The 22,058-nt window shown below is 57.0% G+C and overlaps 1 protein-coding gene across 2 annotated transcripts in view; it reads left to right on the top strand.

Annotated features, from left to right (window-relative positions):
• Nucleotides 1–22,058, top strand: part of SDK2 (sidekick cell adhesion molecule 2) — a 246,705-nt gene that overhangs the window by 201,654 nt on the left and 22,993 nt on the right. Inside the window, exons 25-38 of one of the 2 annotated variants that reach the window (XM_074319611.1) lie at nt 909–1,146; nt 1,868–1,983; nt 2,622–2,811; nt 4,123–4,221; nt 5,144–5,338; nt 6,384–6,585; nt 7,442–7,545; nt 8,074–8,144; nt 9,758–9,893; nt 11,424–11,480; nt 12,731–12,832; nt 12,994–13,109; nt 18,025–18,211; nt 20,550–20,687. In XM_074319611.1, the coding sequence (XP_074175712.1) occupies nt 909–1,146; nt 1,868–1,983; nt 2,622–2,811; nt 4,123–4,221; nt 5,144–5,338; nt 6,384–6,585; nt 7,442–7,545; nt 8,074–8,144; nt 9,758–9,893; nt 11,424–11,480; nt 12,731–12,832; nt 12,994–13,109; nt 18,025–18,211; nt 20,550–20,687 (1,951 nt within the window). The remainder of the gene's footprint in view (nt 1–908; nt 1,147–1,867; nt 1,984–2,621; nt 2,812–4,122; nt 4,222–5,143; nt 5,339–6,383; nt 6,586–7,441; nt 7,546–8,073; nt 8,145–9,757; nt 9,894–11,423; nt 11,481–12,730; nt 12,833–12,993; nt 13,110–18,024; nt 18,212–20,549; nt 20,688–22,058) is intronic. The other variant, XM_074319612.1, reaches the window with a different exon arrangement.

The raw sequence follows: 22,058 nt of genomic DNA, 5'->3' as shown, positions 1-22,058 counted from the left end.
CTGTAGGAGCGGGGCTGGTAAGGAGGGAGGGAGTAGGCAGGGAGTGAGGCAGAGGCCGAGGAATAGAAGGAAATGGGTTAGATTTGGGGGGCCTGTGAACCATGGGCTCTTTGGAGTCCATGGGGAAGCAGAATAGGGGTGAGGGCGGAGGGCTGCCCAGCTCCAGCTATGCCACCTTCAGAGGAGACTCTGAAGGCCGGGCCCTCAGCTTCTACCTGCTTCAGATCACAGGCTGCCCCCGACATGCATGTACTTCCTCTGCTCAACATTGCCTGAGTTTCTCCAACTGACCTTGAGCCAGAGACCACAGCCCTACTAGCCTCGTCATCAGACCCAGGAAAGGAATGCATCTTTCCTCTTTGCTGAGACTCAAACATGAAGAAAGAGACTGAAAATGCAGCAAGAGAGACTGAGGTTTGCTGGACAGGACTTCCTGCCAGTGACTGGTGCCCCATCCATGTACTGGGTGCCATCTCCCCATGCTGGCTTCTCCAAGGCAGGCATGAGCCGAACCAGGCATGTTGTAGGCAATTAAATAAGTACCTCTTGGCAGCCCGAGTGAGGGAGTTAAGTGGTGAACATAGCCAGGGCCAGAGGTGCTGTGCTCATCGGTGTGTAGGACAGACAGCTTTGTGGGTCTGTCCCTGGATCTGACTCCCTTGGCAGGGTGGTAAGTGTGTCATGTGCACAGTAAAGAATGGACGCCGCCTCTCCTCGGAGCCTGGCATGGAGAGACAGGGAGATGGGGAGCTGTCAGAAAAACAGTCTAAGCCAAATCCAGGTTAGAGCGCCAGGTTGGATGGTTGGCTGAGTAACCCTGAAGGCTCCCTGGAAGAGGTGGCAGGAGTCAGGCAGTTCTTCCTACAGCCTGGCTTCACCGCAGTTCTGCCCACCCCGCCCCGCTGCAGCCTCTCCCGGAGATGGAATATAATGGGAACCCCGAGTCCGTGGGCTACAAGATTAAATACAGCCGGGCAGACGGCCGCGGCAAGACACTGAGCCACGTGATCCAGGACCGCGTGGAACGGGAGTACACCATTGAGGACCTGGAGGAGTGGACGGAGTACCGTGTCCAGGTGCAGGCCTTCAACGCCATTGGGAGCGGGCCCTGGAGCCAGACGGTGATGAGCAGGACGCGGGAGTCAGGTGCTGCCCCCTGGAGCCAGCCCCCTCCCCTCCACCCTGGGACTTCCCATGGCCCGTGGCTGGGACACCCTTGCCTTTGTCTCTCTGCCCTCAGCCCCGTCCAAGGGTGCAAAAGCTGGAGCTATTGTCCCAGTGCAACCTGGGATCATCGTCCCAGCAGAGCACCCTGCCACGGCATCTCCCAGCGCCTGATCTTTCCCGTAGCTGTTCCCGCTGCTCCCGCTGTCCCCACCTCAAAGCCCTCACCTTGAACCCTCACACCCAGTGGCTCCTGCAAGAGCCTCAGATGTGGGGGTTGGGTTAGCTCTCAGAACATTCCAGAAACACAACCAGCAGCTCATAGGAGCCTGGCAAGGGGTCACCTATAGAATACGAGACCCTGGCCTACGGGCAACCCTCATTCATCCACATGTAGTTTGCCGCTTTGTGACTTTTTCCTGACACCTTTGAAATGAGGTCCCCCCACACCCTGGTCCCCGCCTCACCCCTCCCTGCTGTGCTGGCAGGAAATGTGGGCTCATCCTCAGTTAGCCCGAGCAGAGGATGAGGAGGGGGGCTATTCTGAAAAGAAACAGCATGTGTGGAATCATGGCAGGGAAGCGCTGTGTTTGAGGACTGTCTGCCTCGCTTCCTTCCCCAGGTCCCACTCCCCTCCCGTCCGTCCACTGTAGGGTCCACTTTGGGTTTTGAGCTCGTTCTCTCCACTGCTTTTCTCCCTCAGTCCCTTCCTCTGGCCCCACCAACGTGTCTGCGCTGGCCACCACCTCCAGCAGCATGCTGGTGCGCTGGAACGTGGTCCCTGAGGCCGACCGCAACGGGCTCGTGCTGGGCTACAAGGTGAGTCCCAGACCCGAGGACAGGAGGAGGCTGCGGCTGTACACCGGCTGCGCCCTGTCCTCGTGACCCGCTGGGGCCCAGGTCTCTGCCCTCTGGAGTGGACACGGGGGAGCTGTCTGGCTTCCCGTCCACCGGTCACCATGGCAAGCAGGCAGTCCTGCCCAGGGTCCGGGGTCTTGGGAGCTGCTCCACCTCCCCCAGGAGGCCGCGCTGGTGTCCCAAGCCTCACTCTCAGTTCCGATGGGCCCAGCTGCAGATTCCATTGTCTTCTAGAATTCCTCCCCAAAACCGAGCCTAGCCACGTAGTCCAGCCCTGGCCTGAAGTTGGGAGATGTGACTTGAGGTCCCAATTCTGCCACTATTGGCTGTGTGACCTTAAACAAGCCCCACCCCCACTCTGGGCCTGTTGTCTCACCTGGATGCTCTCTAAGGAGCCTTCCCACTCCATGTCTGAGTGGGTCCCTGTGTCCACCGCCTTCCTGGGACACAGTTCTGCTGTTCCCCTTCCCCCCTTCGGGCGCAGCCACTCCAAGGAGCCCAGATCTGCCCGCTCCATCATGTCCCCTGCCGCCCGCTCCTGGGGAGCAGACGTAGGGCAGACCCAGGCGAGGCCCTCACCCTGCGCTGGGCTCTGGCAGGTGGTATGTAAGGAGAGGGACTCCGACGCCCAACCCCGAGTCTGGCTGGTGGAAGGGAACTCGTCACGCAGCGTCCAGCTCACAGGCCTGGGCAAGTACGTGCTCTACGAGGTCCAGGTGCTGGCCTTCACGCGCGTCGGGGACGGCAGCCCCAGCCACCCTCCCATCCTGGAGCGGACACTGGATGACGGTGAGTTCGAATGCCGGGGAGGCTGGGAAGCAGCCTGGCCTTCTGGGGTTACGTTCTGCCCCAAGGGAGCCATGGCCTCGGGCTTCTCCTGTGAGGAGCCAGTCACTGGGGGCCACCAGCCCCGCCACAGGGGATGCTAATTAGGGACTGTGCATCCCTAAGGAAGGAATGACAACACAAGGGCAGTTTGACATCTGATTCTCGTGCTCTCTGTGGACAAGTGTTCAAAGAGAGACTTTGTAACCATTTTGATTTCACTTTGAGTCAAGGTCTGTGCAACGAAAAGGCTTCATTTCCTGGGCACGAGAGCCTCCGGTCCTGTTTGCGACAGAGTAACGCCAGTTGGCCTCATGGCTGCAGCAAGGGCTGACTGACAGGTCCTCTGCCTCTTCCACCTGCCCCACACACATACTCACAGACCATCCCCTACAAACATTTGTGGGGTCCGGACAACAATGCAAAAGGAAGCCCAAATACCATATGTCTATATAGTCAAGTTATAAATCAAGCTAATGAGCTGTTAAATTAAATATGTTCTATCCTCCTGCCTTGATAAATATATCCTCACATGACCTGGAAAGCCAAGTTCAAGTTTAGAAATCTCAGACTTCTTGGCATTCTGTGTTGGAATCAGGCAGCACCGGAAGAGTTGCACCCCATCCCCACCCCCTAGCACTGCTCCTCCCCCTCTGCCCTGTTCTCTTCCCATCTTCTCTAGCCCATGTCATTCAGTCTCCCTCCGCATACCAAAAACAGCTACCCCTTGGCCATCCCTCAGGCCAGAGGTGCAAGTCTAGCAGTGTGGACCTGGGGAACAGGCCCGTGCAGACCCTGGAAGCTTGGGGCTGTCTGGGCGGGAGTTCCAGGATGTCGGGATTCCAGAGTGAGGTCTAGAAAGGGGAGTGGTGTGGGCTCAGGGTGGGCACGTCCTCTTGCCCCGCGGCCGCCTCATCCCGTGGTGGGCAGGAAGTCAGTGTGGCACCTTCTAAAGCACAGAGCCAGGGCACGGCCACCTTACCCACGTCTGAAGTCGCGTGCATATGTGTGCACATGTACACAGACGCTGAGCTAAAGGGAGCTGGCAACTTCGCCCCTTCTAGTCCTGCCAAATAAGGGCTATGTTGAAGGTAGAAACCTCACTGAGCTTCTTCACGTTAGGACACTACGTTAGGACATGGTGCCAGGTACAGAGCAGCCTCCGCCGAAGTTTGTGGAGCTGAGTGTAGCCCCACCGTGCTGCTCTGCTGGGGCTGCACTGGGCTCGGGGCTGAACAGCTCCACTGTCACTCATGTCTCGTTTGTCCCCTCCAGTCCCCGGACCACCCATGGGCATCCTGTTCCCAGAGGTGAGGACCACATCAGTGAGGCTGATCTGGCAGCCCCCTGCTGCCCCCAATGGCATCATTCTGGGTAAGCCCTGGCCACAGGAAGAAGGAGGAGGTGGACGGTGGAAAGGAGGCTAATTCGGTGTTGGCAGAAGGGAAACTAGGCCCAGGAAGTGTCCCCATCGCCTCAAGAATGGTTCTGAGTCTTGCTTCTTCCAGAAATCTCAGTCTGTAAGATTATCAGCTGGAGGGCAGGGTCCCTGCTCAACTCCCTGAAGGACCATTGGTTGGTTTTGTGCCCCCAAGGGCCCCAGGTCCCCCCAGAGTGGCCCCCTGGTAAACAGCTGCTGTTCCTCAGTGTGACCAGGTGAGGGCGCACAGGCTGTCTCCACAAAGCCATGTTCACAGGTGGGAAATAGGAGCTAAGGCACCAGGAGGGATAGTGCCCATCAGAAGCAGTGTTTCATATTCAAGTTTCCTCCCCTAACACACGCACACACACACACGCACAGGAGAAGGCCCGGGGTGGGAGTCAGCAGTTGTGTGAACTTGAGCAAGCCAGTTCCCTCCACAGCCTGAGCCTGCTCCCCTGTGCACTGACATGTTGGACTCCCTGTGCCTGGCCCAGGCTCTCAGGCCTGTCCTGCAATGCCTGCCCCGGCTGAACGCTCCTCTGAAGACAGACTGGAGACAGGGAAGGTCAAGTGCTCGGGACTTAGATCTGAGCTGGAATTCCAGCTCAGTCACATCCAACCAGGTGGTCTGGCCCCTCCAAGCTTCCCTTTCCTCACCTGGGTCTGTGAAGGGCATCACAGATACTGTGCAGAACGTGCCTGTCCATGCCCCCCCCATTACAGCCCCCAAGGGGCGCTGATGCAAGAGTGACCAAGAGAGCTTTAAGTCGTCAGACCGCAGACATTGTGGCGAGGAAGGAATGCCCCTTTCTCGGGGCTCTGGGGGCAGCGTGCGCTACTTCTCAGCGTGGCCCGTTTCCTTCCTGCCCCCAGCTTACCAGATCACACACCGGCTCAATGCCACCACAGCCAATACTGCCACCGTGGAAGTACTACCACCCAGCGCCCGCCAGTACACGGCCACCGGCCTCAAGCCAGAGTCTGTCTACCTGTTCCGCATCACGGCCCAGACCCGCAAGGGCTGGGGAGAGGCCACCGAGGCCTTGGTGGTGACCACGGAGAAGAGAGGTGAATACCTACTGGGGCTGGGGAGGCCTGACGGGCAGCCGAGGTGCCCCCACCCTACCCAGGTGCTCAAATGCTCTCCTAGTGGACGGCTCGGGTCAGCTACTTAGGACACACATGGCGCTGGTTTGGAGTGGAAAGTGGGCTCACATCCCTGAGTGTCACGGTCAGTGGGGGCTCTTGTAGACCCAGAGCTGAGCTGGGAGTTCCCCACCAAGGATCCTGCTCTGCCCCTGCTCCCCGTTATCTAAAGCGCAGGATGGTGAAACGCTCTTCCAAGAGCATGTCCAGTTGGGTGGAGGATGGCCTGCTGCCCGGAGCCCTGCTGCCCTGACCCAGCATCTCACCCAAGATTGGGTTCCCAGAAATAGTCCTGAGACCCAGATTCCTGTGAACGTGATTAATTAGACAGGGTTCCCAGGAAAAACCAGAAGGGCAGTGGTTCTCATCGGGGGGCTCCTATGCCCCCCAGGGGACACTGGGCAATGTCTGGAGATGTCTGGTTGTCGCAATTAGGAGGGAGGTGTTACTGGCATCTGGTGGGTAGAGGCCAGAGTTCTGCTACGCATCCTGCAGTGCCCAGGACCTGCCCCCATAGCAAAGAGCCCCACGTGCCAAAGTGCTGAACGCCTGTGGTGGAGCCGGGGGTGGGGGTGGGGGGCAGCAGCCGTGAGGAGGAAGCCAAGCTCAGGCAGGGTCTGAAGCTGTGTCCCACAACCATGGGCTCAATCCCCCTGGACAGGGGACCGCGTAGGTCCCATGGCAGCATTTGGCAGGCAGGGGAAAGGAGCTGGGGTGCTTGTACCTCCTCACTGTCAGTCTTTGGCTGGGCTCCCTCGGGAGGTGTAAATTCCCAGGGCTTCTAGCAGCCTAAGGACGAGCCGTTGACCAGGAGCCACGGGTGCTGGCAGGTGGGACCTGTGTGCATGGCAATGGGCCAGGGCAGGGGCCTCGGGCCTGAGCCCACAACACCTCCTTCCCCTCCTTGAGAAAGCGCACCCCTCTACCCCACGGGCTGACCTGCTCTTCCCCTCTCCGCCGCCCCCAGACCGCCCGCAGCCCCCCAGCAAGCCAGTGGTACAGCAGGAGGACGTGAAGGCACGCAGCGTGCTGCTGTCCTGGGAGCCGGGGAGCGACGGGCTGTCCCCAGTGCGCTACTACACCATCCAGACCCGGGAGCTGCCCAGCGGCAGGTGGGCGCTGCACTCGGCCTCCGTGAGCCACAACGCCTCCGCCTTCGTGGTGGACAGGTGAGTCTGCCAGCATCTCCGCCCTGCCCCTCTAGCCTGGTGGCACCAGTCCCGGGGATGGGCTCCTGGAGCCTGCCCACCCCAGGTCTCCACAGCCCGTGTGCCCCAGGAGCTCCCCGCACATGCTCAGTCCCTGCAGCTCTGTCCTGCCCGCCCTCCCCACTCTCTGGAGCCCTGTTCCAGCTGCCTCTTAATTATCTGTTTCTGGAGCCTAGAAGCCCCCTATGTGAAGCCCTCACCATCCTTCATTAGCGATGCCTCCCAGCTAGGCAGCATCTTTAATAGGAGACTGGAGCTGCCCTTCGAAATTCTGGCTTCAATTTAATTCCTAGTGGGTCATATTTTTTATATTCCAATTGACGTGACCAAGAGTTTTGAGCAATACTTCCCTCCTCATCCCCCACCCCCAATAAATAAAAAAGGAAGCCTTTTGCCTGGAGAGGAAATGCGGCTTATAGAGATGAAGTGTGGTTAACTCTTGAGAACCTCGACCCTTCCTACATGTGCTAAATTCGAGAAAGGGATGGCAGTACCTGGAGGGGGTGTTTTGTCAGAGGGGGATTTGTTGATGCTCCCATAGCTGCATGTTCTTCTAAGGTAGGAAATACGCAGACATTTCCTCCTGGGGACCCATGGCTTAAAATGGAGCTAAAGGTGTGGCCGCACCCCAAGGTGGCATGGTCTAGAGGCCCTGGGCCCTGTTTGTCCCCATCGTAGCAGACTTTCTTGCTGAGTCCGGTGTTCCCATCTGTGCAGTGGACTGTGGGCAGCCCCAGCTCACCCCGTCCCCCTGGCAGAGATGGCAGGGCAAGGCCGTTAGGGGGTACCGACGTTCTTTGAACCCTACCCCCTCTAGGCTCAAGCCTTTCACGTCCTACAAGTTTCGCGTGAAGGCGACCAATGACATTGGGGACAGCGAGTTCAGCGAAGAGTCGGAACCACTGACCACCCTGCAGGCCGGTCAGTGCCCCCACGTCAATGCCTTTCTCTTGGTCCACCGTGTACTTCCTGAGCACGGGGCAGTCTCTTCTGGGGGGAAGGGCCTCCAGCGATGGGAGGGGCACACGCCTGCGGGCCCTTTGTCTGGCGTCCTGGGCAGAGCCCCAGGGAGGTTTGGGCCAGAGGGGCCTTTGCCATGGGCTTGGCACCCACACCCAGCCTGGCATCTTAGCGTGTTTCTTCTCTGATGTCCCCCAAGCTGGTGTCTGGCCCCAGAAAACCAGTGAATAGCAGTGGGGGAGCCTCAGCGTAAGAGCCCGGAGCAGAGGAGGGGGCTCTGGGCCCGTGGGTTCGGGCTGCGGTCAGGGTCCTAGGCCCTCTCTCCCTCCACCCCAGCCCTTTGTTCTGCAGAGGTTGGGCTGGTGGGCGTGGAGGGTGACTTAAGCTGGAGCTGCCCACAGTCCAGTGTCCGCAGAATCTGGTCCCTGTGGCCTCCCAGGGGGCCTAAGGGCCAGCCTCCAGAGCTCACCTGTCTGCCTCTCTCCCCAGCTCCCGACGAAGCGCCCACCATTATCTCGGTGACACCTCACACCACCACGTCCGTGCTGATCAGATGGCAGGTATGGCCCGGCAAGCAGGGAGGGCCTGTGTCCCATGAGGCCTCAGGCACGCTGTGGTGGGACCAGAAAACCAACAGCCCCCACCAGGGTTGGAACATTCCACACACATGCACAGATATGCACATGCACACACATGGACACACGTGCACACGCAGACACATGTGCACACGCACAGACACACATGTGCACACACACAGACACGTGTGTGCGCACACACAGAGACACACGTGTGCATGTGCGTGTACCCGCCCCTCATTCCACGCTGGATAATGAGATCAGCCGATGCCCCTACAGTCTCTGCAGATGAGGAGCCAGACTCAGGGCGGTGACGAGCTTGCCCCAGGTCACACAGCTAGCCATGGGTAGAGGCAGGTATAGTGGCCTTAGGTCTGTTGAATGTTTGGACAGAAACGTGCTCGGGGCTTTCAGAAACCCAGCCCCTCTGTCAGTGAACAGGTTCCTGATAAAGACCAAACACAGGTGTGCATGCGTGACCTGTGCCCGGGCAGGGCTACTGTCCCACCCAGGTACAGAGGACCCCTTCCTGCACACCTCCTCCACTGCCTGCTCTTTGATGGGCACTGCCATCCTGCAAGGCCCGGGAAAGAGCGGGGTGTGTCTCAGAGACCAGTCCACCATATGTGCCTGCGCGACCCTCCTGTCCTCTCTGAAGTCCAGCGTTTGAACTTGATGAGTCACCACGGAATCCCCAGAGTGACAAACTCCTGTCTCCACTTCTCAGGCTCAAAGGGGCAGGCGCCAACCTTTGCCCACCTGCAGCCCCCCTGAAGGGAAAACGAGGAGGGACCCCTGAGCCCTCCCCCAGCCTAAGGCCTCATGGAGGAGGCATCCCTCAAATGACAACAACCTAGTACAGTGGGGAGCCAGGAGAGGCTGGAGCAGACCAGGGCCTTTGCAGCAAAGGGGGCCGATACGTGCCCACAGCAGCCGGGGATGCAATTAAGGAGCAAAAATGAAAGGTTAGATTGTTCCAGCAGGGTTTTTTAAAGAGGTATCATTAAAAGTAGCTTCCACCTTCTCCAGAAGCTTGTTCCCCAACTCAGCTGTGCAGGGGAGCGGAAAGCAAAGGAGAAAACGATAATAAAGGCAGAGTGGGCAGCGGCGCACACAGGCACACCTGCCCTTGTTCCAGCGTGAGAGCAGGGAGAGGACCCTGGGCTCACAGGAAGCTCCGGGAAATGCTGGCCAGGTTGTAGGCAGAGGAATGAGCAGGCTGGGTGGGGCTGGTGAGCATGTCAGGGAGTTGTAGGCCAGGACCAGCCCTATGAGAAGAGTCAGGGTCAGGTGGGGGCCCCAAGCATGCTTTGTGACCTTGGGCACGTCCCCTCACTGAGCCTCGCTTTCCCGCTCTGTTAAATGGGACGGCACGATGAGTCCTGTCCTTCCTGCCTCGCAGGGCTTGCTGCAGGGATGAAATAACCTCACTGGACTGCTTTGTAGATCAGGAACTGCTCAATGTCCTTTCGATTCCCTTCCCTGATGGAGACTCAGTCTGCTCTGTGGCCACAGGAAGGAGGACGGGGAGGGAGAGGAGCCGAGTGCAGGGGTGAGCGTGGTGGTGCAGCCCCTCTCCCTCCCCCACGCCCCTGCAGTCACCAGCCGAGGACAAGATCCACGGCATCCTCCTGGGCTTTCGGATTCGGTACCGGGAGCTGCTCTACGATGAGCTGAGGGGTTTCACGCTGCGAGGCATCAACAACCCAGCGGCCAAGTGGGCAGAGCTGACCTGTGAGTGACACTCGGCCGGAGTCGGGGCAGGGTGGGCTGGGTGCACTCACCTCCCTGCCTGGAGTCTCAGCTTCCTGGGATCCCTCTACCCTGAAACCCTGCTGTCCACCCCTGTGTGTGCCTCTCACCCCTGTCCCCTTCAGTCGCTGAGCGAGTAGTTATTTGTTGAGCCCATTCTATTATACATGCCCCAGACACAGTGAAGAAGACAAGCTGGGTACCTGCCCTCTCAGCTCGCAGCCTGGGGGAGGAGCCAGGCGCTCAAGAACTAAAGCCTGAGATAGATGGCTAAGACCGTTGGCATGACCCCTATGGAAGACGAATTCCAGGACAGCCCGCAAAGGCTTCCCTGGGGGGGTGGGGCATGGTGCTGACACTGATGGAGATTCCATGTCAACCAGCCCAAAGGGAAGGGGAGAGCCCAGCATGTGCAAAGGGCCTGAGGTGGGAAGGAAGACCAAAAACCAAGCCTGGTCATGTCCCAAGGACAGCAGTCTGGCCTCTTCTGGTTTCTGGGGAGGTCACGGTTCTGCTCTGGAATTCTCAGAACCCAGCCTCCCTCTAGGGCAGGTGGAAATTCCAGGGAGTGTCACAAACAAGTGAATGACCTGTTGCCCTTTAGGGTTAAGAGGGTTACTTTGGTGGCCTGATGGCTGGCGATGGGGTTCAGAGGCAGGGAGGCCAGTTCGAGGCTAATGTAGTGATGTAGGTAAGAGCGTGAGGTTGGAGCCAGGATGTGAGGTTAGGGTGGAACTGAGGGCCCGTAGAACAGATGAGGTGCTGCAGCCTCCATGAATGACTCGTGTTGGGGACAAAGGGGCAGGTGGGAGAGGGAGGAGTCCAGAGGACTTGGGTACCCAGGCAGATGGTGACCACTCACCAAAGCAGAGACTTGCAGGAGGCGAGGAGCCGTTTAAAACCGTCTCCATTTTGTGTTTCTCTCCCATGAGTCCCCTAAACCTTTTGTGCCTTGTCTTCTAGCGAGAATTAGCAGACAACAAAATGATGGAACGCGCAGCCAAGGCACATTAATAGGGAAACTCGGAAGTAGCGACTCCAACCGCTTGCGTTCCTTTATTTATTTATTTTGCAGACATGTGCTTGCAGTTGTGGTTTTAAATTGCCTGTGTATAATAATGCAGTCATATTTCCTGGTAGTAAAATAGTTTCTGGTTCACAGGGGGAAATTAACGACACCACTATTTCATGGTGATTCTATAGGCGTTTTGCCTTAGGCAGGGGAGCAAGTTGGGACCGAGAGGATCCGCCAGCGCTGTCCCCAAGGATGCCGCGCTCCAAGGGGGTCCAAGGGGCTCCCGGTTCCCTGTGACCTCAGACCAGTGCGCACTGGAGCGGGGCAGCACTGTCCTGGGAGCTGCCGCCTTGCCCTTCCTCCCGCCCTGGCTCCTCACGCAGCCTGTGTGTTGTTCTCTCCCGCCCGACCCCCCACCGGGGTGTTCGTGGAGGGGGCGTGTACTAACCTCCTCTGTCTGCTGTCTCCCTCTGGCCCCTCCGCCTCCCCCCTGGTAGCCTTGTTCTCCATGCGGAACCTGACCCGGCCCAGCCTCACGCAGTACGAGCTGGACAGTAAGTCTCCCTGCACGGTGGCTCCATCCGGGGCCCACGCCCTCCACAGGGACGGGGAGCGGGGCGTCTGAGGACACCTGACCACAGGCCGCAGGGTGTGCCCACCTCCGTCTGCTTGAAGAATGGGACCCCTCTTAGCACATGTGACTTTACCGAAACACACAAAACTGTAGGAGTCACCAGGGAAAGTCTCCTCCAGGCCACTGTCATCTGTCGGGCGCAGAATGGAAAAGGAACAGGCGCTGTCTTGTGCTCTGGGTTGGGGGACGCCGACAAGGGGCTCCATGGTAGGAGTGGCCGGTTCGATGGGCAGACGTCCACGTCACTGCTGCCCGGCCGGGCCTGTCAAAGGCATTTTCGGCACAGCTCTGTCTTCCAGACCCAGGCCCGTCCCCATCTTCCTTAAGGGACCAGGAAACATTCCTGCCGGATACCTGGCCCTGGCCCTTGCTCTGCTTCTAAAGTCCCAGCTGTGGGTCTCCCCAAACTGTCCCTCTCCTTTCTTCCTCAACCAGTGGCCTGCACAGGCTGTGTGGCCAGTTCAGTTAGGCGGACTCCCCACTCCTACTCCGGGGGAGGGTGGAACTTCCTCCTGGGGAGGGGAGCTCGGAGAGGGGGTGGGAACTTTCAGCCACTCTTCTAGCAGGGACAGAGACCCCCACCCAGGGTGTTGGAGCCCATTTCCTGCACCTGCTCCCCTCGTGCAGCTTCTGTCCAGGCATTTCTACCCAAGCGCCACAAACTCGGCAAAAGCCCAGGATTTCTTAGCCCAGAATTCACAGCCAATAAGCCCGTTCCTGTAGGGCTGAGCCCGTGTGTGAGGAGCTGGAAACTTTCAAGCATCTGCCATGTGGGGAAGGAGTGACCTGTGACCCGCTATGCCCAGCACAGGCAGGGCAGGCGTGCCCTATGACCGGGTGTGCCCAGGACAGTCTCAGCTCGTACCAGTGTCAGCACAAATGTTCATAGTGCTCCTTTCAGCCTCTAATGGGTAGAGTATGGTTACAATTGGCCAGGAAGCCAACCAGTGCCATCTGTGTCCCGAGCCCCAGGAAGCAGGTGGAGCCCCCATCCCTACCCCCGGCCACCCTTTCTCTTCCCTGTTCTTTCCTTGAACCTTCCTACGGGGACTAAAATCACGGGGTGCCTCACGCCAGCCTCCCCACAGCCTTCATTTGCCATGCTGACTCCGTCCTCTGCAGGGACATTGACCTCTGTGTGTTTCTCCCCTCCCCCACTGTCACCCACAGACCTGAACAAGCACCGGAGATATGAAATCCGAATGAGCGTGTACAATGCGGTGGGCGAGGGGCCTTTGAGTCCCCCGCAGGAGGTCTTTGTCGGGGAGGCAGGTGAGACCAGCCTGCCCTTCAGACCCCAGCATGCCTCTGCCGCCTCCATGAAGCCCAGCCAGGGGAGATACGGGGTCCCAGGGCCCCAAGCTGCCCCAGCCCACCTCCCCCTCCCTGGAGTCTACTGACATCACACACTCACCGCCCCTTACACTCTCCAGTGCCCACGGCAGCACCCCGCAACGTGGCCGTCCACAGTGCCACGGCCACACAGCTGGACGTGACATGGGAGCCACCCCCCCTGGAGAGCCAGAATGGAGACATCCAAGGCTACAAGGTACGGGGCGCTCCAGCAGAGAAGAGGGTTCAGAGGGGCAGAGGGCCAGGCTAGGGGTTATGAGTGACCCACAGGAGGTGGTGGGAGAAGCCCTCAGTTCTGCACCCGCGCCCTCGGCTGTCTGCACACAGTCCATAGAAGTATTATGTGGCTGGATCAAAACCGTACCCCTTCTCTGCCGAGTCCTGAGAGCAGGCTGAGCTCGGCTGCAAGAAACTCAGGCCCAGCCTCGGCCTCTATCACCTCCAGGCACAACCCCTCCCCAGCCCACCAGCTCCGATGCCAGCAGTAGACGCCGCAAAGTGGTGATTTGGGCAACACGAGTTACAACACTGATGCTGACTGGATAGCCAGTTAGCAAAGGACCACTGTCTAAGATTTAGAAATCTCCATTTAAGAATCACTTCTGAGTTTGGGATGATGTCATGTGCTATGACAGGATTCAATTGGTCTCTAACAGTCACAAAGCCCTTTAGGACGCCTTAATTTTCTTGAAAGTCCTGTAAAGCTGGCAGATTATAAATGGTGGTGCCCATTGTATAGCTGAGACAACTGAGACCCAGTTTAGGTAGCCTGGCGAGGTCCCAAAAATAGCAAGAGACAGAGAGTCAGACTTCAGGTGTGCCGGCTGTCACCCCACGAGGGGCAGGGAGGAAGCACTGAGCACACAGCCACCAGAAGAGGTGGTAAGAGTGATAATATTACTGTGCCCCCTTGGCTGGAGCCGTTGGGACACACAGCCCTTGGCCGCGTTTGGGGCCAAGGTCCCAAACCAGTGTTTATCAGCACCCTCACTCCTGCTGGTTGGTTGTTACTCCAGAGAGTGGCCCGTGGCAGTGGTGGATGGGGCGTGTGAGGGCTGGCAGGGACTGCATGACCACCTGGCATGGTCAGTCTTCACAGCACAGGCAGAAACTGAGTCTCCACACAGGTAAGGGGCTCGCCCGAGTCACACGGCTGGTTAATGCCAGCGGCCCCAGCATCAGACAGAATCCAGAATAGGTGTCTCTTTCCATCTGGGGTGAAGGAGGTGAGAGAGGAAAGGCATCTTGCCAAAGAAACTCTAAGGATGGATGACACCCCTGGAGTCCTTGCCCAGGAGTGCCAGCTGGGAAAACTAAATATTGTGCCCCAAGCATATGCCTTCATGGGAAGAAGGAGCCGGGCAGAGCCTGCAACAGTGTGGCAGCCACCAGACGGTCGAGGCGTGGAAGTTCCCAGTTAATATGCAGACTCGGGAAATGTGTGGGTGCACAGACTCCATATATCCCCCCACAGATGGCAGCCATGGACGTTAACTGGGGAAATGCAATCACCACCTCCCAGATGTGGAGTAATGTCCACATCGATTAACATTAATGACATATTTGTGTCACCAACCAGTGAGCACAGCCGAGATGAACTGCATTTGGGTCAAACTAAGGAGTGGTGTGTGCACGGGCCGGCACGTCCGTGCAGCTATAGTCTTTCAGTGATGCGTGTTTATTGAGCAGTTATTTTGTGCCCAGCGGTGTTCTCAGTGCTGAGAATAAAGCAAAGAGAAAAGATGAGCGTAAATTGTAGGGGAAGGAGACCAGCGACGTTCAAAACAAATGACAGCCCCAGATGGTGATAAATTAAGCCGGTTACAGGGATAGACAAAGATCCAGGGGGACGTTTGAAAGTTTAAATAAGATCATTTGGGAAAGACGTAATGAGAAGCTGACACTTGAGCAAAAATGAGAGAGAACAGGGCATGAATCACATGGACATGGGTAAAGAACATTCCAGAAAGGGGAAACAAGAGCAGAGGTCCTGGGGTCAGTCAGTGCTCGGCATGGACAAAACCCAGCGAAGAGCCCTGTGTGTCCCAGAGTGAGTGGGGGGCAGCGTGATGGGAGGTGGGTCTGAGCAGTGGCTGGGGCCTCGTTGCCCTCACACTGAATGAGATGACAGCCATGGAAGGTTTGGCGCAGAGATGGGACAAGGCTGACTTGAGTCTTTCAAGGGCTGTACTGGCTGCTTTGTGGAGAGTAGTCTGAAACAGGGAAAGCACAAATCCATGAAGAGGCCACTGAATAATCTGATGAGACATGGTGGTGACTTAGGCCAGGTGGGAGCAAGGTGAGAAGTGTTTGCTCTCTAGGTCGAGGGTAGCGCTGGTAGCATTTGCTGATGAATTGAATGGCGGTATGTGAGAGGAGAAGCGACAAGGATTTCTGAGCAACTGGATGATGGAGCTTCCAGTTACAGAACAGGAAGAAAACAAAAGATGGTGGAAGGAGGGGGCTTGAGGGAGAGAGCTGGAGTCGGTTTCAGACGTCTGTTGATTGTCCAAGGGGAGACATGGAATGGGTGTCTGGAGTTCAAGAGAGAAAGTCTAAGCTGGAGATGTGAATTGTGGAGTCTTCAGCACATAAATGGTACTGAAATTCTGGAGGTTAAATATGTATATAGAGAAAACACAAGACTAAAAACGGAGCTTTGGGACCAAACAAAGTGAGTGAATTCTCAGAACCTACATAAAGAACATGCATCCCAAAGAAGGGAGGAATCAGATGAGCCAATTACTATTGAGAGCTCGAAGCAAGATGAAATCTAGGAAGCAGTTATTCAGGGATTGTCTGACTACAGGCCATGGGTCAAATCTGGCCCTCCACTTGTTTTTGTAAATAAAGTTTTATTGAAACAGGGCCACACTCATGTGTTTATGAATGACCTTTGGCTACTTTTGAGTTATAAGGGCAGAGCTGAATAGTTGCAACAGAGATGTGTGGCCTCCAAAGCCTAAAATATTCATTAAGGAGTTTGCTGAGTTCTAGGTTATTGCGTTAACCAGTTCACGAGTTCATGGGTGACTCTGATAAAAGTTGGGGACAGGGATGCCTGCTTGGAGAGGTTTGAGGGAGAATGAGGGGAGGCAGCGAGCTCTGATATCCCTTCTGAGGGGTTTGCTTTAAAGGGAAGTAACAAAATGGGGTAGGAGCTAGAAAAAGACAGTCAACAGAGGGGGTTTTAAGATGGAAGAAATAACTTGTGTCTGTGCTGATAGAAAGGATGCTGGAAAGAGGATACTTTTGATGATTCAGGAAGAGAGGAAGCTGTGGTGGGGTCAGGTCCCGGAGGAGGTTAGAGGGGCTGGGATTTGGTGCACACATTGGGGTGGCCTTAGAAGGGAGCTGACGGTTAAGTCGTGGTGGCAGGAAGGAGGTGGAGGGTCCAGACACGTGGGCAGGTGGTGGTACCGGTGGCGAAGGGAGCTTGTGGAGGCCTCGACTGATCGCTGAGGTTTCTCAGTGAAGGGTCCTCAGCTAAGAGTGACTGTCTCAATCCCCCCACTTCTGATCTCTCTTGAAACTGCTCCAAGGAGCTTCTCATGCCCACCACCCCCACCGAAGCTCTTCCTGTCCAGGCCGTGACAAGTCCAGCATGATCGTCTGTGGTCAAATGCAGGCCTCCTCCCACCTGGCTTAGCACTGGCTTTTGACACGGCAGCTCTCTCCCTCCTCCCAGAAATGCTTTCTTCTTTTGGCTTCCTTTACTGGCTGGTCGTCACTCTCCTTTGTTGTTCCAACCCCTGAACATGAGGCCCAGGAACCAGTCTGTGACCCTTTATCTACATTAATTCTCTTCATCCACTCTCACCAAGTAGTACCTACGTGCTGATAACACCCAGATTTTAGCATTCACCTTGACCTTCTCCCGGTACCCCAAATTCAGCAAGAACTTTGTCTACTGTTTATATCCCCGTTACTGTGAATGGGTGAAGGAGTGAATGAATGAGTGACTTAATGAATGACTCCCTACCTCTCACTCATCTACCCATATGAGAAGACTCTGTTTAAAAAGGGGGGAGGGGAGCAAAGGGTTACAGAAAAGCAAGGATTTCATGATAACGAGATGTCCTAACCACCATTCTAACTTGCCAGGCAGGGACACTTATTAGCTGTTTCTCACTTTCATTAGCCGCCTCCAGGCAAACGGAGAAATTGAGAAGCCAGTAGCATGCAGAACCCCCTTCGGCCAGCAGGTGGCGCCAAATGCTCTCTAATCCTCCACGTGGCGTGGGGTTGGCAGCTTTCTGGCCGGCCCCAGGTCAGAATTCTAAAACTAGTGCCGAATCTGATTTGGCGAGTCGCTGACTTGGGGTGTTAATCTCGCTGAACATGAAGTAATTGGAAGCCCCGTGGAGCATCTGCTATGCCCCTGTACCGAAACCTCCCGTAGCCATGCAGCACCTTCGTTCTTTCCTCCTTGTCACCTTCGCTCCTCACCTTGGTCCAGGGAAATGGGAGTCCTTAGCCTCATGATACAGACGACAAAACTGCAGCTTGGGGACGTCACTGGCCATGTCGCAGCCTTAGGAAATGGTGCGCTGGGGTTCAGCCGCAGGCCGGCCGGCCTCTGTACCGGACTGCGCGTGCCGATGAATCACGGGGATGGGGGATGGGGGCGGGGCTCGTCAACCTGGAGCCGCTGACGCAGCAGGCCTGACACCCTGCATCCATCACCAGCGCCCAGGTGATGCGACGCGCTGGTCCTTGCACCCCACTCTTCCCGGGGCGGGGGTTGGGGGACTCTACCCTGCACTTACCTCCCCTCTCAGGTTCCTGCAGAACAAAGCAGGTTTATCCCTCCAATAGTTACATTCTGAGGGCCCATGTACGGGTGCCATGCTCAGTCCTGCAGGCACTGCAGAAAACATACAGCGGGTCTGTGCTCTTGTGGGGTTCGCAGTCTAGCAGAGACTGGCGTACTAGAAAAGGAAGGTTCTGGAAGGGTTTCAAAAACAGCTCTTCAATGCTTTGATACTATTTCCTGGTGACCCACACCTACTGTCCCCGTGCGTGGATGGTACAGATGAAGGTGTGTCTGAGACGTTGGAGCAGGAGGAAAGCGGGGTGTCCCTCACTGCCACATCGTCTGTGCCCGGCAGATTTATTTCTGGGAAGACCAGCAGCGGAACCTCACGGAACGGGTGAAGACGCTTTTCCTGGCTGAGAATGGCGTAAAGCTCAAGAACCTGACTGGCTACACCACCTATATGGTCAGCGTGGCAGCCTTCAACGCTGCGGGGGATGGGCCTCGGAGCACCCCCACCCGGGGCCAGACCCAGCAAGCAGGTGGGGAGAAGGCTGGCAGGAGGGGGGTAGTCAGCCTGGGAAGTGGAGGACGGCCCTTGGGGGAGTGGAGGCGTCTTATCCCACCTGCTGGCTCTTATCCCATCTGGGCTGGATACCCAGTCCCCATGGGACTCTCCAGAGTGGGAGAGCACAGCCCACAAAGGGGCCAGCATGTGATGCTCAGAAGAAGAAGCTGTCCCCTTACAGCCTTGGAGAGAGCCCCCAGATCTCGCCCATCCTCCCCCCATCTCTCACCCATAGCCTTCCTTGCCAATGGCTAGCCCACTTCTGTTCCCTGCCTGTTCCCACCTGACTTCTCATATTGCCCTCGCTTTGTAAACTCCACAAGCATTTATTGAACGTCTCCTGGGGGCCCGCACTATGCTCGATGCTGGGATCATAACAGTGAAGGAGACTGACAAGGTCCCCCCACCCAGGGAGAGAGGCAGGTCATAAACAAGTGCAGAGATGGATGACGCTCTGGTGGCTGTGTGAGTGATCTAAGGACAGAGGCAGGGGGCGGCCGGATGGCTTTGGATGGGTTTGCCTGCAGAGGCCTCGCTGAAGGGCTGACATCTGAGCTGACATTGAGTGAGGAGAGGAGGCCAGCCGTGGGAAGTTCTGGAGGAGGGGTGTTCCGGGCAGAGGGAACAGCAGGTGCAGCGCTCTGGAGGATGGAGGGCATTAGAGGGGCAGAGAGAAAGCCAGGTGGCTCGCAAGATAGTCCAGAGTCAGGTCATCGAGGAGGCCTTGGAAGGAAGATGGGATTCATTCTAAGTGTGATGGAAGCTACTGGTGGGTTTAAACAGCTGAGCGACAGAAGTGGGTTTATGTTTTTAGAAGATCGCACTGGCTGCTGTGCAGAGGGACAGACTGATGGAGAAGGGAGGCTGGAGGGTAGGGCAGGGCACAGGAGAGGAGAGTGGTGGGCAGAGTCCTACTGCCCACACGTGCAGAGCCAGCCCTCTATAGCGTGCCCAGTGTCATTTTTCAGGCATGATTACACTTGATATTTCCAGAAGCCCTGGGAACAGGCAGGGCAGGCATTGCCCCATTTCGTGGTGAGTAAGGGTGGCCTGGGAAATGATGTTTCCAGGGTCCCCCTGCTGGTCAGTGGGGAAGCAGAGGCTCGAGCTCAGAAATCTGAGCTTGCCCTGAGCTGTCTTCACTGCACGAGTCCCCTTCCTTTGCCTGTCACGGAGTTCTCTCCTCGTGGATTTCCATACAAGCCTCTTGTGCTGACCTCCTTTAAGCACCTTTTCCAACCTGCTGTTTCCTTCTCTGTAAATGGCTGTTCCTCTTAAAGAGAGAGCAAGGCCCATGGAGTCAGCTCCTAAGTATTGTCCTATTCAGGGACAAGCTCCGGCTCCAGGAAAACGCTTTCCCTGTACCGGCTCCCAAGGGTCTGTCTGTCTGTCTGCCTGCCTGTCCTGGCCACTCTCTGTCAGTGTCATCAGCCGGATGGGAGCCCCTGGGGGCCTGGAAGCTTCCGTCACTGTGGCAGCAGGACAATGTGTTCTGTCCCACGTCCTTCTCTGCAAGGGGAGGCAGGAAAGGCCCCCTGCTCTGGGCTTCCTCCTTCAAAGACTGCTCACTGACAGGCCTGTCGGAAGCAGGGTTGGGATTAGCTCCGGCTCAGTGGGGGTGGCCCTGGACGACAATAGCCTGGTCATCCCGCTGAAGCCACCTTGGGAGGCTGCCCAGTTGATGCCCCCTCTCCATCCTCTCTGTCCTCCCCCAAAGAACCCGCCAACCCCCATGTTTTTGCTTCGCTTCAGGGTTCTCAAGCCAAGAAAACATGTCTTCCAGAGGGTTTGACGGTCCCTGGCTCTGGCTGCTCCTGGCAGTGTGGCCTCTGGGCCCCTAGAGATGAGGGAAAGGCCGCATCTCCTGCAGTTCTGGCACCTTGTTCAATGCCCACCTAATGCTCTGAGACCCCCTTCCTTCTCCACCAGGGAAGCCGAAAGACAAACCCCACAAAGCCAAGACATGGCCTGGCCCTGCAGAGACCCTGGGGTGCAACATAGGCGTGTCCTGGGCTCTTAACCAGGGTGCAGGCCGCTTAGCAGGAGGAACCTGAGTTCTCCAACTTTAGAAAAAAGCAAATCCCCTTTCCTCCCAATTCTTGGACTCTGACACTGGAAAGTGAATGCTAAAGGCTTATTGGGGAAGGGGAGGGGTCCAGTGACCTTTGGTGAGCCCTCCTGCACGTAGGTCTGTTCTCTTGTTATTCTCTGGCCCAAACCCCACTGCTCTGGCTGGCTCCTTAGAGCTGAACATGGCTTTGAACGTCCAGAGAAAGCAGAAACAAAAGCCGCGTGCTGTCTCCCCCCTGCAGCCCCCAGCGCTCCCAGCTCGGTCAAGTTCAGTGAGCTGACCACAACCTCGGTGAATGTGTCCTGGGAGGCCCCACGGTTCCCCAACGGTGTCCTGGAGGGCTACCGGCTGGTGTACGAGCCCTGCACCCCCGTGGACGGTAAGTGGGGGCCCCAGCGTGGCTCCCTAAACCTGCCTTGCATGGGCTCCTTCTCAACGCGGTCCCCCTCCACCATCACTGCACAGTCCATGGGCAAGCATCTCCCCAGCCTATAAACGGGAAACTGAGGCCTGGACGAGAGAAGAGGGAATTCGAAGGTGAAACAAGAGCACATTGGGGGCAACACTCGAATGGCGCCTTGCTGTCCTACCCTGTTTCCCCGGAAACAAGACCCAGCCAGACAATCAGCTCTAATGCAGCTTTTGGAGCCAAAATTAATATAAGACCTGCTCTTATATTATAATAAAATAAGACTCATATTAATTCTTGCTCCAAAAGACACATTAGAGCTGATGGTCCGGCTAGGTCTTGTTTTCAGGGAAACACAGTAACTCCCAGGAGAGGATTTTAAAGTATATTCTTCCCTGCCAGTGAATAGCAGTGAGGGGAAGACCTGTGAGAGATAGAACGTTCCAAAGGGGACAGGTCTCTGTCGGGCTCATGAAGATGGGGCTCCCCAATGGTCCCAGCCTATGCATGCTCCCCCAAATTTAGGGTCTCAGCCTTACTCTGAGTTCAGCCTCCTTTGCCTTTTGTGATGTCAGAAACTCCTTTGAGAATCTGATAAAAGCCAACAGCCTCTCCCCAGAAAGATGCACAATTTGGGGGGTCATTGCACCCCTGTTCCCTCTGTGAACCTCAGGTATGAACCCTGCTCTGCAGGTTGTCTCCTTGTGACCCTGAGCCCCATTCATCTGAGCAGTCCTCAGAGCCCCCCAGCTCTCCCTCTAGGCCCTGGCTGAGACCCTACCCCCGTCCTGTTCTCCCCCAGGGGGCTGCTCCACCATGGCTGATGTTGGCTGAGCCCAGAAATCACGGCTATTTACTTAGAGAGGTGGGAAGGAGACTGGGCTCCCAGTTGCCTGCATCCAATTCCAGAGCCCAGCAAGGCCATGGGGATGTGGCTGGCCTATCAGGTGGCGTCCTGGCATTCAGAGGTGACCGCCTCTGGGCTCATACCTCCCCGACAATGGAGCCTGGCCGGAACAAGGGGTGGAGCCCTGAGAAGGCGGCAGAGGCCAGCAGTTCTGGGTCAGCCGAGGGAACAATGGCCCTCAGTTTCCTCTGCTACCACCTGCATGCCAGCAGCTCTCTGCCCTGCAGAGTGGCCCTGTATGCTAGGATGCCGAGAAGGAGCCAGCCCCAGGAGATGTGGTCAGGTGCAGGGCCCAGGAAAGGGGCCAACTGTCCCGAGAACAGGAAGGAGAGGACAGAGGTCACGGGGAGGAAGCCGAGGCCCACGGCCCAGGCTCAGCAGAGCGGCCTCCGCCTGGCCTGCCCAGGGGACTCCCACACCTTGAGAGGTGAACG

Source organism: Rhinolophus sinicus, linkage group LG15 (assembly GCF_036562045.2).
Source record: "Rhinolophus sinicus isolate RSC01 linkage group LG15, ASM3656204v1, whole genome shotgun sequence".
In the NCBI taxonomy this organism is placed as follows: domain Eukaryota; kingdom Metazoa; phylum Chordata; class Mammalia; order Chiroptera; family Rhinolophidae; genus Rhinolophus; species Rhinolophus sinicus.
The sequence above is the reverse complement of the archived record's forward strand: the minus strand, read 5'-3'. Positions and strand labels throughout refer to the sequence as shown.